The sequence below is a fragment of the Centropristis striata genome, chromosome 12, assembly GCF_030273125.1.
Source record: "Centropristis striata isolate RG_2023a ecotype Rhode Island chromosome 12, C.striata_1.0, whole genome shotgun sequence".
Classification (NCBI taxonomy): domain Eukaryota; kingdom Metazoa; phylum Chordata; class Actinopteri; order Perciformes; family Serranidae; genus Centropristis; species Centropristis striata.
Window position 1 is genome coordinate 23124012 of NC_081528.1, and position 15194 is coordinate 23139205.

The 15194-nt window shown below is 39.4% G+C and overlaps 1 protein-coding gene across 1 annotated transcript in view; it reads right to left on the reverse strand.

The window, feature by feature from the left end:
* Positions 1-7425: 7425 nt before the first annotated feature.
* gria1a (glutamate receptor, ionotropic, AMPA 1a) overlaps positions 7426-15194 on the reverse strand; it is a 90533-nt gene continuing 82764 nt past the window's right edge. The window contains 5 exon segments of the mRNA XM_059345454.1: positions 7426-12435; positions 12438-12516; positions 12518-12585; positions 12588-12624; positions 12626-12679. Coding sequence (XP_059201437.1) covers positions 12212-12435; positions 12438-12516; positions 12518-12585; positions 12588-12624; positions 12626-12679 — 462 coding nt within the window. The 3' untranslated portion in view covers positions 7426-12211.

The window sequence follows — 15194 nt, forward strand, 5'->3', positions numbered from 1 at the left end:
GTTTAAATGGGAACCACATTAAAAAAACAACAACATCATGCTGTATTTATGAAGACCTAAAACTAGTTATTGAGACCTTAAACTCATTAGGAAAATGTTTACTGAGGAAATAAATCAAGCTTGAAGTAGGGTAATTCTTCTCATAGACTTCTATACAATCTGGATTTTTGCAATCAGTGGATTTGTCTCCTGCTGGTCATGGGAACAAATGTTTACTTTTCTGGCACAGAGGTTCCAGCTTGAGTGGAACCATATTGTTCGGTCGGACTAGTAGTCAGGTGGCTGACTTCAGCTGATCAAGAACCATCTCGACTTGAGCTATTGAAATTAGCGTTCAGATGCAAACGTAGCTATTACATCACTCTCTATATATGCTTTGAATGTTCTATAAATGTGTGTGTGGTTAGAAAGACATGCATGTGTACATACCAGTATGTATGTTTAGAAATCAAGCAAGCACAAAGCCTGTCCTGAGGCAATTTCTGTGGATTGCCAATGTGTTAGATGCCGTCTTCAGATCTCATCCTGCTGTGAGTGCCAGTCTCTCAGACCGAGAGAAATGGCCCGAGGGCTGGATGGATGAGAGACGAGAGGTGCTACATGCCATTGAACTCAGTCTTGCAGCATCTCTGTAGGCGGAGAGTGTGTGCTTGGGCTTATGCGCACCCATGTCCATGTCTGTGTCTATGTATTTGCTCATGTATATGTGCTGAAGAAAACTCCCACACAGAAATGTGTGCAGCCACTGCCTGCAGCTGCCTGTGGGTGTATGCAGCACAAATGGAGGGAACACAGGGCAGGGACAAGAGAGGACAGAAAGAGAGACAGTTGAATTACAAGTGACTTCCAAGACTAAGATAATAAGGAAGAGTCAACATCCATGAGGATATGTGTGAGTCTGCCCTTTTGCTGCAGACTGAGGCAGTTTACTCATGCTGTTCCAAAGAGAAGCAGCATTTCCTCCCTGATGGCTGCGAGACTTTACTCCGTCCCCTCAACACAAGCTGGCAGCAGCATCTTCACCGCTATTGATTTCCTTTCCACCTCTATTTAAAAGAACATGGCTCACATGCCAGGAGGAGACACAGCAGCAAAGTTAGACCACCTCTCTTCATAACAACATCATTGAAATGCAAAGGAAGAGAAGAAAAGAGTTTGGGAACGGACCTCATTTATAAAACAAAATGCCTGCAGCAAAAATCAATACAGAGCACCACTATGACACACACAAACAATATTTTCAAGGCAAGCAAAACCACCCAAAATTATGACTTAATGAAGATATTCTCACAAGCACTGGAACACACACACACACACACACACACACAGACACTGAAGTTGATGTGGGCAAAGAAATATCAAAACATCCAAGTGCAGCTTATTTATATTTCCAGCTTGTACAAGAAATCGCTGTAGACATAGCAGATCTGTCAAGTATGAATGGAAAGCATGAGGTGTTGCAACAGTAACTAAAGGACAAGTGAGACAAAAAGTACATCTACACATTCACAAGACTAACTTGTGTGAGCGTACACCTGTGTTTGTCTGGAAACTTTCCCAGTTGCTAAACAACTGTACCCATTAGGGAATCTGTAAATATGCTTATTATTGTGAGTATGTGTGGGTCCACTTGTGCAGGTATGATGCTGCTGCTCATCAAAGGCTCTCTAATGAGGCACAGACAGTGTTTGAGAAAATCTGCACCTAGACACAAATAACCAGCATTCCAGCCTGGTCTCCTAAACATTACGTTCCCATACAAATAAACTGCATCGTCATGAATACATTGTTTAATATGTTTCAAGGGAACCACAATTTCTGAAGAAGTTTACAATCAGAGTCTACATAGGGAGGAAGTTAGGAATGATAGATGGTTTGGGATTTTTTCCGAGTCCCTTGTGAAACCAACGGTCAACACGAGTATCACGTTACTTATGTGACAAATGTACTAATTTTAACCCGATTTTACTCAACTTGACCAAGTAGTTTTGTTGCCTTAACCTCACCAAACTGTGTTTAAAAACATTAACCATGTGCTTAAAACTGAAATGTAATCTGGGAGAAAATAAGTTTCCTTCTAAACCTACTTACCTTTCCTTAAAATGAAACTGCATCATCATGAATATATTGTTTAATATGTTTCAAGGGGAACACAATTTCTGAAGAAGTTTCCAGTCAGTGTGCATAGGGAGGAAGTTAAGGATGATAGATAGTTTGGGATTTTACCAAGGAGACCACGTGTCCCTTGTGAAACCAAAGGTCAGCGCTGAATTCATGTTACTTATGTGACAAAAGTACTCATTTTAACCAGATTTTACTAAACTTGATCAAGTAGTTTTGTTGCCTTAACCTAACGAAACTGTGTTTCAAAACATTAACCATGAGTTTAAAACTGACGTAATCTGGGAGAAAATAAGTTTCCCTCTAAACCTACTTAGGCTACTAAGAATAAAGTTAATTGGGAATTTTATGGGTTGAAAATTCACTTTCAATATCTTCTTCGGTCCTGCATAATATGTCTTCACCATCATTTGCAAGCCTGCAGGTGTTTCTGAGAATCTACATTATTTGGCTGTTGAAGTGTTTTTTCTTTTTTTTTTGCACTCCTGAAGACATTACAGTTTTAAAGGACATGGTAATTTTAGGACGTGATTAAGTTCCAGGACAGGTAACGCATCCAGATTTAATTTAAGATAAAGACTGATTACTTAAAACCTGTGGACATGATTTCATACTCCCAAGATAAATTTCATCTGAGGCGCCTGTGTGTCATGATCTTGAAGTCCACTGGACCGTCCCTGGACAATTACAATCACAAACTAGACCTAAAGCGACGACAGGAAGTTGGCACAAAACTATATGTTGTGCAAAAAAGTGGTGCTGGAAATCACATTTGAAAAAGTGTATGACAGGTTTCGTCAGACACGTTCTACCAAAGTCATAAACGAGAACGTTCAGAACTGTGTGAGAGGGAAAAAAAAGCCAATATCCTGTTGAAACACCTAGCTTGGAAAAAGACAAAGAGAGAGATGTTAATTATACAGTAGGCCGTTGGCTGTCAGAGTGAGAGAGAGCGGGGCCTCTCCGGTAGTTGATGTCACTAATCATGGGGTGTGACACAGCATGACACCCTGCTATCTCTATGTAACACACACACACACACACACACACACACACAAATATAGGCATACACAATAAGCACGACAGCACACAATGGCACATTCTATATTTGCATCTTCATCATAATATTAATTATTCCTTCTTCCAGGCTGAATAATAATTTGAGAAACAACTGTTGCGTGAAATGTATCCTCCGAGTATTAAATGGTAGGTTTCGTTTCACCTTTTATACACGAATGTAACTTACAAAGGTGAATGTATGCAATCCAGCAAGAATAATTAATAACGTAACATGTAAATTATTCATCAAGCAGTGTTTGTGCACATACGGACAAAACCCAGCGACTGCTTTCTGTGTTCTGCCATCGAGCAGCAAGTTGTAATGATTCAGTTTCTTGCTTAACTGATGATAAACTTTGACATAAAATGTAAACATTATTGCCTTGCTGCCAAATAGCAGTTACGTTTTCAATGGTTAAAAGAAGAAAAGTCACTCATACTAAATATAGGGCTGCTGGTGTTTCAGTTTCACAAGTGACAGTGTTACATTGGCCCAAATGGTTGGCATAAATAAAATAAAGAGTATATTTATGTTGATTTAAGCAAAATAGAAGGAGGACACGTAATGCTACATGTTATGGTTTTTTTTTAAACAGCTGCCTACAACAACATTGACGCATTCGGTTGAGTCACCAATTAACACGGTTTGCTCGTGAAACAACAGACACCATTTTTATGTTCTTTTTTTAATTTGTGATGCCCACACAGTAATGTTTACTTCGTGGTCATTAGGTAACCTTTAACATGGAACATGGAAAACATGGAAACCAGACGAATCTGCAGAGGTAACTTGCATGTGTCCAACAAGTTCTCCAACAAGTTCATGTTGTAAAACCACTGAACTTAGGTTTAGAGCAAAAAAATTCTGGTAAGGTGTTATAAAAGACAGTTTAAACTGTAAATAAATGTACGTAAATGCCGGAAATGAAGTAGTTACAAGGGTCACGTGACTGCCACGAGTTATGTAAAAAAAACGTGATTCACGTAACTTACGTGGACAACGTCACTTAAGTTAAAAATGGCTTACTTTTGTTTTCAAATGGGACGCAAACCCCACTCCCCCTTGTTTAACCCATCCACCACCGTAGCCTCCAACGGACCGTGGGAATCCGCCCTTTTAAACTCTTCACTTGGCTGTCAATCACTACTATGGCAGCAAGATGGCGGCGGATGCATTACAGCAGACCTTGAAAGATGGAGACATAGCTCCTTTTTCGCTGCCTGTACACACGACCTATATTCATATTTTTGACGGGAGGCTGATGTGTCACACACTTGTTGCTTCGATTGTTTGGGGCCTAAGTTTTGTTGCTGTGATTGGTTGAAGGTCTATCCAGAGGCATTTTGGTCTGTGCCCATTGACACCGCCCTTTGGAAAGAAAAAAAAAATAAAGTTTTCAGATAAATGCACACTTGCAAATTACGCTAGTCAGGCTACTAACATGGTGAAAAAAACGTAGATGTCATTATCGAAATTAACATTACATAGGAAGTTAAGGTAAAAGTAGAAAATTGTACACCTCTTTGCACACCTTACATTCAAACGTGCATATATTAGGGAGAAACCTCCAAAGACATAGTGACTTGTTTATTTCCAGTTGTTTCCAGATTTGTGTATTGAGCCAGACAATTTGTCTAGACTGCAGCTTCATTGACATGTCACGGTAAGTGGTAATAACCAATTTGGTGAATTGACCGTTTCATAATGAAAAGGTTGAAGATTGGATGCAGAGGTGCAGTTTTGACTAAATTAAAAATTGCCGTATATATATTATAATATATATGTTTCTTTGAATTGTTGTCATGTTTTAAATGTACATAAATATGAAGTACAGTGTTTAAAAAAATATAAAACAAAAATGTTCAAAAAGTGGAACCTCCACCCCAGCATCCACCTGTGGGCTCTGAGTTCACATTGCCCCAGGGGGGAAGTGATTCTCATCTCTCCCCACTTCCTGCTGTGCTGAGCTTGCCGTTCCTTCTGAAGAGTGATGAGGACAGTGTCTAGACGACAAACATTAGTGCTGTAGCAACATATTCCACATTTACATAATAATCTATTCCAAATGACTTTCCTCACTGAATTTTAAAAAATCACACATCACAGCCAAGTGCTTAGAAAAGGCACGACTAAGGTATTATGGAAGAAGTAAAAAAAAAAAAGAAAAAGTCAGTCAAATAAGTTTGTTGCTGCTTCCAGGTGCAGTAGGCAGCTGTTTTAAGACAAACACTGTTAGCAGCTAGCTGGTGAAAATGGTGGAGCATTTAGCAACTAAAGAGCCAGACATTCCCACAGGAGTTGGTGGGGGACCAACAGAGCTAAAACAGGAGTGAATATTGGATTTAAATTTACCAAAGTAATCTAAATGAATGCTAATCTTGGTCCATGTCTAGACAGCTGGTTCGCAAAATCAGCCTTATAAGTAGTGTTGTCAGATGTTGCACTGCCCAAGAGTGGCCTTATCTCTTGCATTATGGTGACATTGGAGGGATTGCATTATGGAGAAGGTCAGCCCAAGTTTGTAGGAGAAAAGGCTCAAGTTGTGTCTTAGTAAAAACACAGATTCATGACTGAATTATGTGCTAGTACTGGACCAAAAAGCATTAATTGTAATGTCATTATTTAAACATTAACCCTCTGAAATCTTCGGCTACTATGTCTATTAAAAAATCTGTTAAAAATCTGCAATGTTGGTATCATTTTTTTTCAGTGTTACCTCACCTATATGTCCTGATAATTAATTTTTAACTTTGACTTATTTTATCAAAATTTTGAACCCAAAAGAAACTAAGGAAACATAAAATCTGATCTTGAAGATTATGTTTCAAAACACAGATATTTAAATATTGCAAATATGAATACAGGTTGCATATATAACATATAACAGGTAAAATGAGGATAATATCTAGTTTAATATTTTATACTAAATATATTTGACAATATCTCTTACTTTTACTTGGCTGAATATCATCAAATGAAAAAAATCTGGCATGGAGTTTGAAGCCAGAACTTTAGAGGGAAGCTGACGGCAAGACTCAACGTGGCTTCATTTTTATGTCTTCATGTCATAAAGAAGTAATGTGCCGGTGCTTTCATGGACTCTGGAGGGTTAAGAGAAAGATTTGAGTTTGGACTAATGGGGGCACCTTACGGATAGTTCTGTCATCTTAAATATGTGAATTGCTATGACTGTGCCGGTTTAAAAAATCTTTTTCTAAGACCAGACCATCCTTACCCAAAAAATGGTGTATAAGTCGTCCGTGCAAACAGCTTATCACGATGATTTGATGCTAAGGACTGACCTCGAGTGGCTTAGAGCAAAGTCAGGTGATGTGGTATAAAAAGCAACAAAGTCCGCATAGGGCAAAGGTGAGGGTGTGTCATGATGAATCCCCTTCCTTTTTGCTGACAAGTCTCACCCTGCATAGGTGCAAGGGCCAGGCGTCCATGCTCAAGGCAGAACGGGTGCCGGATTTGTTCAGGTACCACGTCATATATGTAACCACGCCACATATTTATTTAAACCCAAACCATAACTTTTTTTCTAAACCTTACCAAGTAGTCTTTTTGCCTTAACCTAGCCAAGTTCTGTTTTTAATAACTTTAACCCACATCTTTAAAACCGCAATGTTTTACAGTGTTATACAATGTTAAATAGAACAGCCATCTATTAGTCATAGGCAAACAACCCATTCTGTTATGGATGTTGGATAAGAAATGGCACAAAAATAACAATGCCCCCAGTTTGAACCCAGTCGAGGACCTTTGTTGTACGTCATCTCTCTCTCTTTCTCCCTCCCCCCACCTTTGTTATCTACATGTCTGCAAAAGCATAATCTAAGGTACTGACAGTGTCCTTTGTTTTCTTCTTGTCGTATTGACTGCAGGTATATTCACTTGCCTTTATACGTGAAAATAATATATACATACAATAGCAAATTAGTTGTAGGATGCATGCGAAGGCGCTCCTTAATTAAATGTTGTCTTTACTCCATAATCTTTACGACCCCTGCGAGGACCATTAAGTCGACACAAGTTGGTTCTTTTTAATTATCTTTCAGCTCATGTAACAGAGGCTTTTTTGTTCACGCAAGACAGAGATTATTTTTTGGATCACTGCACTCCTCTCCGACCCAGGCAGCGCTTTCTTCTACTCTGCTTGTAATATCTAAAGACATATCCCATTCGCCCGAGGCACGGAGTAAGATATATGACTCAAGTGGAAATAAAACTGAACAAATATACATAGTTTATTCCTTTATTCAGTTACAAAAGCATGATGACTTCCTTCCAGGACACTTTGGTTAGAAAAAAACGTTTATTTCTCAAAAGTCTGGTTCCTAATAGTTGTATTATTTACTTTTTTTATACTGTGAACCCATTTATTGACCATCATTTTAATTTTAAAACTCAGTAACACCCTTGCCATAGTTTAAAAAAACAACAATAATGATGTTTCTGATGAACAAACTGTTGATTAGATTCCAGTAATAAAATACTGTGAAAAAGGAAAAACGACAAAGAAATATTTAAATGGTGTTAAATTTCAAGCACTTAAAAAACACCAACAGGAAATCCTTTTTGAAATTGCAACAAAATAAAATGAAATTAACTCAAAACTGGCTTTAAACAACATCAGCGTCTACAGATTATTCAACATCAGTGTGTGTGTGTGTTTTAATTTTTACAACCATCAAAGTGTATAACACTTTTCCGGCACCCCGACTCTCCTTTATAATACAAACATTTAGTGTCTTTTTTTTCTTCTTTTTTTTACAAATCTGTTATGGCATATAAAACATCTGTCTGGAGGTAAAGCCTCCACTGAAGAGTGCTGTGCTGTGTTCTAATTAATACAACATCAGCAAAAGAAGACGCATAGATGAGGGAAGAAAGGAAAAGTACTCACGCGGTAGGTAACTAATTCAGGTACACTGAGGCTTGATTGGGAGGAGAACAAACATTTTCACTCGGGGGAAGAGAAAAGCCTTTTATATACATAATAGGTGGAGATATGTATGATTTCAGTAAACTCTGACTGCCCATTTTTCTTGCTTGTATGACGATGTAGAGAAAGAGAGGTCATACATTAGATTTGGTACCGTATTTTTTTTTAAAGCAGAAACTCAGAGGAGAAGAAAACTAATACACGGCCAGCAGTGGAAGCAGGGGATGAGTGCTGCCTTTGTACAGGCGCTTGGCCTCTGCTGTGAAACGAGAGGTCAGCTGGAGTGTGCGGTACATAATCTAAAGCTGACCTCTGGCATCCAGCAGCAGTTAAAATCCCATTTCAAGCAACAACCTTCCAGTCACCTTAAAGTAAAATCACACCTTTGGGCACTGCTGAACTCTTAGATATATCGACCATGTGTGATGATGATGATGTTCAGTGCATTTCAGGACTTATGTTGCCATTTTTTCCCAACCTGCTTCATCTGCTCGGACTTAACTGAAAGATTTCCTATTTCTGATCATCCAGGTATCTGAAATTGTTGTACCCTGCAGTGAAATATCTGTGTAGGTGGGGGGAGGGAAAGTGAGAGGTAAGAGGGAAAGATGCTCGTGTTGGAAGAAGGCACAGAATGTACCCTTTACATAGCCTCTGGCTGTGATGCACTGTGAAAAACTGCTTTTGGTCTCTTTCCTGCTTTGACAGTTTTCACCTCTCAGACTGTTGAGTTGAAAAGATAAGGCTGGCAACATTCAGTTTCTCTCTTATTGTGAATATTTCTCATGAAAAGACTAAAACCAACAATGTCTGCGGGGATTGATATTTGGAACACCTTGGAAAACAGGTTGGAAGCACATCTACTCTTCCCCCCCCTCACTGATAAATTGTGGATTTGGTCTCTGCCACGCCAAGCTGCAACCTCTGGGCCTGAAAAGTGAAGCCAATGCAGAAGTGCATGAAAGCTGCATTTTGAGTATGAGTTTATAGTCATGTCTTCAATACAGCAAGATGTTTATTTTGCAAATTATGGTCCCACTTAGAGTAAAATAGACGATAAAGCAGGTTACGCTTTAGGGTGGAGCTTACTTATGATTGACAGGTCGCGACCACAGCCCGTCTTTGAGCTTTGACCCTTTCACAGTTAGTTTTCAATTAATCAAAGTTAACTACATCATTTTGGTCATCTAAAAATGTCTTGCTCAGTGTTCGGTTGGACTAAAAGAAACTCTAAGGAGTTTGCTGTAGTTTAAATAACAATTGCCATTTGCTAGCTACCTAGCTAGCTAGCTTGGTTAGTGTTGTAGTGTCGTTCCGACTCCTGCGCTGTTCTGTGCATGTGCTGGTTGCAAAAATACAATTTGGCAACGGCCATAAACCAAGTTAGAGATGGACAAAAAGCAAAACTGGAGACTTCAAATCCAGAGTCCACAAACCATATGCTGACATCACAGTGACTCAGTCCACTATTATTATGCAGTCTATGCCACCACCGCCATCTAGTTTGACCAGTGAGATGTGTTAAAGATCAGTAATGCTCATCGTGAGATATGTAAATGGAGCCTTCTGTCTGTAACAGTTTAGGCAAGACACAATCATAGGATCAGAAGAAGAATTTTTAAAAACGGGTAATTTTTTTAGGTGATGTTAGTAAAAAATAAAACTATCTCTGTCCACATGGTGCAAAGTGGTACATTATTACAAGCTCAACTGTTGCCATGTTTGCCTCTGAGCAGCCCTGCCCTCTAGTGGATATGTTTCTTGACATCCATACCAATGTAAAGGAAGTTTGAAACTTTTGTACGTAAAGGGAGCATGAATGAAACTTAAGAGGAAATGTAGGAGAGATTCAGTCATGCATGTTTGAGCCTCCAGACTCAGACGAGGAGTCTGTTGTGCACCAAATAGCTGGCGTTACCAGAACAGAAAGTGAACATTAAATGTTTTACTAGTTTATGTTGTTTGTTAGCCTGTAACTGGCAGTGGCTGACACAGCGTTAGAGGTTGTAAAACATCCAATAATATCTATGGGGATCTTTAACATTTACTAAGATTGACTATTAAAAACACATCCTTGAGCCCCGGTGCTGCACTGGCTGACATTTTCCCTCATTATCATAAATATGGGCACCGTTTTTTTTTTTTTAGTAAATCCCACACCGTCAGGCTGCTATATATAAAGTTACTAAAGCACCAAATGTGTATTAATCCACTGCTGAAAATAGTCTCAGACAAATTCACTATTTATTCCAGTTTGAGTGACACTTGGTTAAACCTACAGTACCTGGCCATTTTAGGAAAATACTAAGCATATTTTACAAATGAAACTATGCTTTTTGAGCTGTATTGAGTATGTGAATCTGTAGGAATCAAGGTTGATTGAGTGGCAGGGTAGGGAAATCAGAAAGTATTAAATCCACTACAAAAATAAAAGGCAGAAACTTTATCATGAAAGATGCACAGTGAAGACTTGTTGTTGTTGCAAGTGTTATTCAATAAGAGTTTAACATTTAAGAACTAATCAGCTTTATCAGGACTGTGTGGGTGCAGTAGGTTTAATCAGGTTTGATTGACAGTGGCCTACGGCAACCTGATAACTGTCATCACATTTTGTGTTAAATATTGCCAAATCCTCACTGCTTCACAGAAATACAGGACACCCGACATATTGTTATCATGTCCTTTCACGAGTTTATATAACCATGTCCTTTAAATATTCTGCTGTTGTCAATGCTGGTCAGTCATGAGAATGTAAAATACTCCGCAAACCGACAAAACAGGCCAAGAAATGCAAAGTACATCACCAATAGTCATTTTGTGTTAGCAGTACTGAAGTGTCTTCAGGTGGATTTTTCCTTTAAGGCCAACATGCCCAACTCAGACTCTCTGTCTGCCCTTTGTCATCTCTGCCCTCTACTGTTCAGGGCCTGCCACTCTGATTTCTGTTTCCTTTACATGATCTGAAAGGGAGAACTCTACAGCCGAGCAGTGCGGTGACCACATAACCTTGATATCCAATAAACAAAGATAAAAGTAACTGTGAATCTGTCAGTCACACCGAGTGTTTTAATCCCGCCTCCTTCCTGAGCTAGCTAGCAACAGCAAGAGGAGGCCAACTTTCCTTTTCTAGGCCATGCACAATCTGCAGGGGATCTCAATGAATTGAGAGTGAATAGCTGTGCTGCCCATTTCATTAAAACTGAATAGAGCTGAAAATACATCACAGGAGGGAGTAAAATATGCAGCAACAGCTCCAACAATAGTTTGAGGATTATTTTCTCCAGATTATATCTGAATTTGTCGATCTTTGTTATATGACATGTGCTGCGGATAGACTCCCTAGTATATCAATGGATATGCTATGAATGTCACAACAGTAGAATACAGTGTAAGGTCACTCAGTACTGTACATAGCCACAGAGTAATGTGTCTTTTCTCTATTCTATCACCTTTCTCGGGTCAAAGTGAGCATTTCTGAATTTGCCCTCTGACTGTTTTTGTGATCATTAAATAGTAAAACTCTCTATTTATCTGTTGGTCAAACATATGACCCAGTAAGTGTTTCTGTGTGCATTTTGTGAGAATGGTCATATGGCACAAAGACAAGGCATGATGTGTTAAATGAGGTGTAGCAGCAATGCATGTTTGTTGTAGCCTGTTCAGCTGCTGATTTACACAGCGTTAACCTTCAGTCGAGGATAAATCAATCTACTTTTGACAAAGCTCTTACAACAACAGTGTAAACCATATACTATATCATAAAAACTGGCTATGCTACACGGAGCACTTTGTCCTTCCAAAATGGCGTGTAAATGTGAGAGTGAAAGAGAGCGGGAATGTCCCAAAACAATATTAAATCATCGTAGCAGTCACAAGTGTTTGTCCTCCTCTGCCACATCTGTGCAAAGACACGTTTCGTCAGCCATCAGAAAGCATCTAGGTAGTACAAGGTCAGCAGTGGAGGTGAAGATATTGCACACGCAGACTAACGTCAAACAGCTCCATCGAAATGGCACAGCGCAGGCGTCACACTGAAGAATAAAGTTCTTTTTTTCCCCACACAAATGAACACCGTAAAAAATTCAAAAACACGCCCGCTTCTTTATTGCAGCACATTTCCCTTCTTTTTTTCCCCATATCTCTTTTGCAAACATCCACTTATTAAAAAAAATGTTGCAAGTCTCTGTTCGTAGTTTGTAAGGAGCGGTTTGAGAGTGCATTTTGGCAGTAGGTAAAGTCTTGTTCAAGTCGGGCGCGCTGACAGCCGGGAGAATAGATGGGTCAAACCAGACAGCCATGATTTTGAGGTCATTAGAGTCTTGTGCTCTTTTTTTCCTGCCCCACCCTGCCTATTCCTCGCCGCCAGCACAGTCATGTGATAATCACATGCCGGAGGCACCCAGTCCCATGCTGGCGGTGTGGCTCATACAGGGCAGCGTCTGAACGGTCTTGGGGAAGTCGTGGGTGAGGATTCGTCCGTTCTCTCCGCCGCTCCCGTTGCCACTCATCCTGGTCAGGGTGGAGCAGCGCATGGCGTCGTTGATGGATTGCTGTCAGGGACAAACAAAGGGATTACTGTCAGTCTACACACTTTATTTAAGTCTCATACACATGCATGCATTATGTCCTAGTCAGAACAGAGAAAGCTTATGCAACAGTTAGAGCTAGCAGTGCACAGTATTTTATGTCCTTTAAAAGGTTTTTCAGCCATAGAAGAATAAAGATAAGTTATGCAATTTCTCCTACGTTGATACATAAATATATGCGCATAAGCAGCTGTTGATGTCACTATCTGAATGTGGTGCTGGCACGCCGAAAGATTCAAGAGCAGAATGAGCTGTTAGGAGTCATAGGGCGCTACATTTCATCCTCTTTATCTGGGCCTGAGTGATATTCGCGGGTGGTAAACCATGGTGTTGGCCGATGTGCATCAATGTCCTAATTTGTAACAGGAGGAGCAGAGCGAAGTGTGGGCAGTAAAAAGGGAGCTGAGGCTTCACTCATTGGGTTAATAGCTCCATTCTCCAGTCTATCACAATAAAAGCCACCAGGCTCGAAAGCCGACCTAATGATGTGTGATACACATGTGCGAGTGTGTATGTGCCTGTTTGGTGTCTGCCTGCATCCCCTATTCTATAGCTGATTAAATTGGGCAAAGCGAGTGAGATCTGGAGCAACCAGTGAGTGCTGCGTGGGGATTGGAGAATTACACCGGCCTCTAATTGGAACGGCGTTGTTGTTTCTTTCAAGCCAAACAGCATAAAGGCGCTGCTGCACTAATAGGCTGCTCGCCAATCTCATCAGCATACTGATCAGGTACCTCTTCGTGGGCTGATTAAAACATAAGAGATTCGTGTAGAAGATCACTCCTTGTCTTGGCCCTGGCTTTCTTTTTTTCACTACGTACATGAAGAGTATATCAGCGAGGGGCTTTGATGTTGGAAGAATGAATCAAAGGTTGTTTGTTGCAAATTGATCCACGAAGCAGATGACTAACAGCTAAGATACCACTGCTGTGTCGGAGGAGAAAACTCACATCTCCAAATAAGGCACTACAAGCAACAAGTCTTTACTCTCAGATTTCTGAACAAACAGCTTGTGTTAGACTGTTCTAGGTTAAAGCAGTGATGAAACACATGTACCAGGCCTGCCTTATGGTATACATATAAAGGATGTTCACCACAATGGGCCCTGCGTTTGCGAGACAGTCAGCAAAAAGAGAAGAAGGAGCAGGGGAGAGATTTGCTCAGAGCGACAGAGGTAGATAGATGGACCACTGTGATTCAAATTGCCTTTATACCTGTGCTGCAAAGTGAAATGTCTTCATTTGTGAATGTGTGCTAAGAGATTATTGTAATGAGTGTAGTAATGGGGTTAAACTAGAAGGAACATTTTCGTAAGCTGTAATAAGTGTAATGTGTATTTAAGTACTGAGTTTAGATTTTATATTATCCAACATTAAAAGTAACTGATATAAATGAGATATTAATATCAACACGTAGTCAATAAAATGTAAGGGTTGAGACAGGTACATTTAAAGAGACAGGTCACCCCAAAATCAAAAATACATATTTTAACTGTAGTACTATTTATACCTCTAATATAATAGAAGTAAATGGCACACAGCTTGTGGATACCATGGTAGCAACATAGGTATAGAGAATTGTGGAATTCCACTGATATTTGTATCGACTGCTAAATTTAGGGTATCATGAAATCCCAATTAGGAATTATTTTCTTTCTACCAAACTACATCTGCCAGCCGTATTACCACGCAGATGGAAGCATGCATCTACTAATGGACGAGATGCTCATAACAGCGAGAAATGTAAGTTATAATAGTTTCCTCCTCGGCTGAACTGTAACGTTAGCTTGTTCAGAGGCAATTAGTGAGCGAGCTGTATTGGTTAGCTATAAACTAATCTCCACAAGCTAGGAGCAAATCTCCAAAACTCAGCAACTCATACCAAAACAATCTGGACTGATAAATAGTACTACAGCTAAGAGGTAAAGTACAGGTGTATCTCAATACATTAGAATATGATGGAAAAGTCCATTTCCAGTAGTTCAAGTCAAATAGCCCCAACCAAGTATTGAGTCATATAGATGGACATACTTTTCAGAGGCCAACATTTCCATATTAAACATATTTTTTAAAATTGGTCTTTTGTAATATCTATTTTTTTTTGAGACACTCCATTTTAGGTCTTCATTAAATGTAAGCCATACTCATTATAAGTAGAAGAAATTAAATAAATTAAGACATGCAATGTTTCATTCTGTGTGTAATGGATCTATGTTATGTGTCATTTCCACATTTTGAATTGAATTACTGACATAAATACATTTTTCTATGATATTCCAATTTATTGAGATGCACCTGTCTGTATGTCGGATTGGGGAGTGAACTGTCCCTTTAAAGACAAACCATGCTAAAGATTCCAACAACCCTGCAATGCTGACACAGGAAAACTGACTGTTTTGTTTCCATATCAGCTATAATGCTAAAAATGTAAACTTTAGATCATGGTCAAACAGGCATAATGGCAATTTAAAAATCAAGTG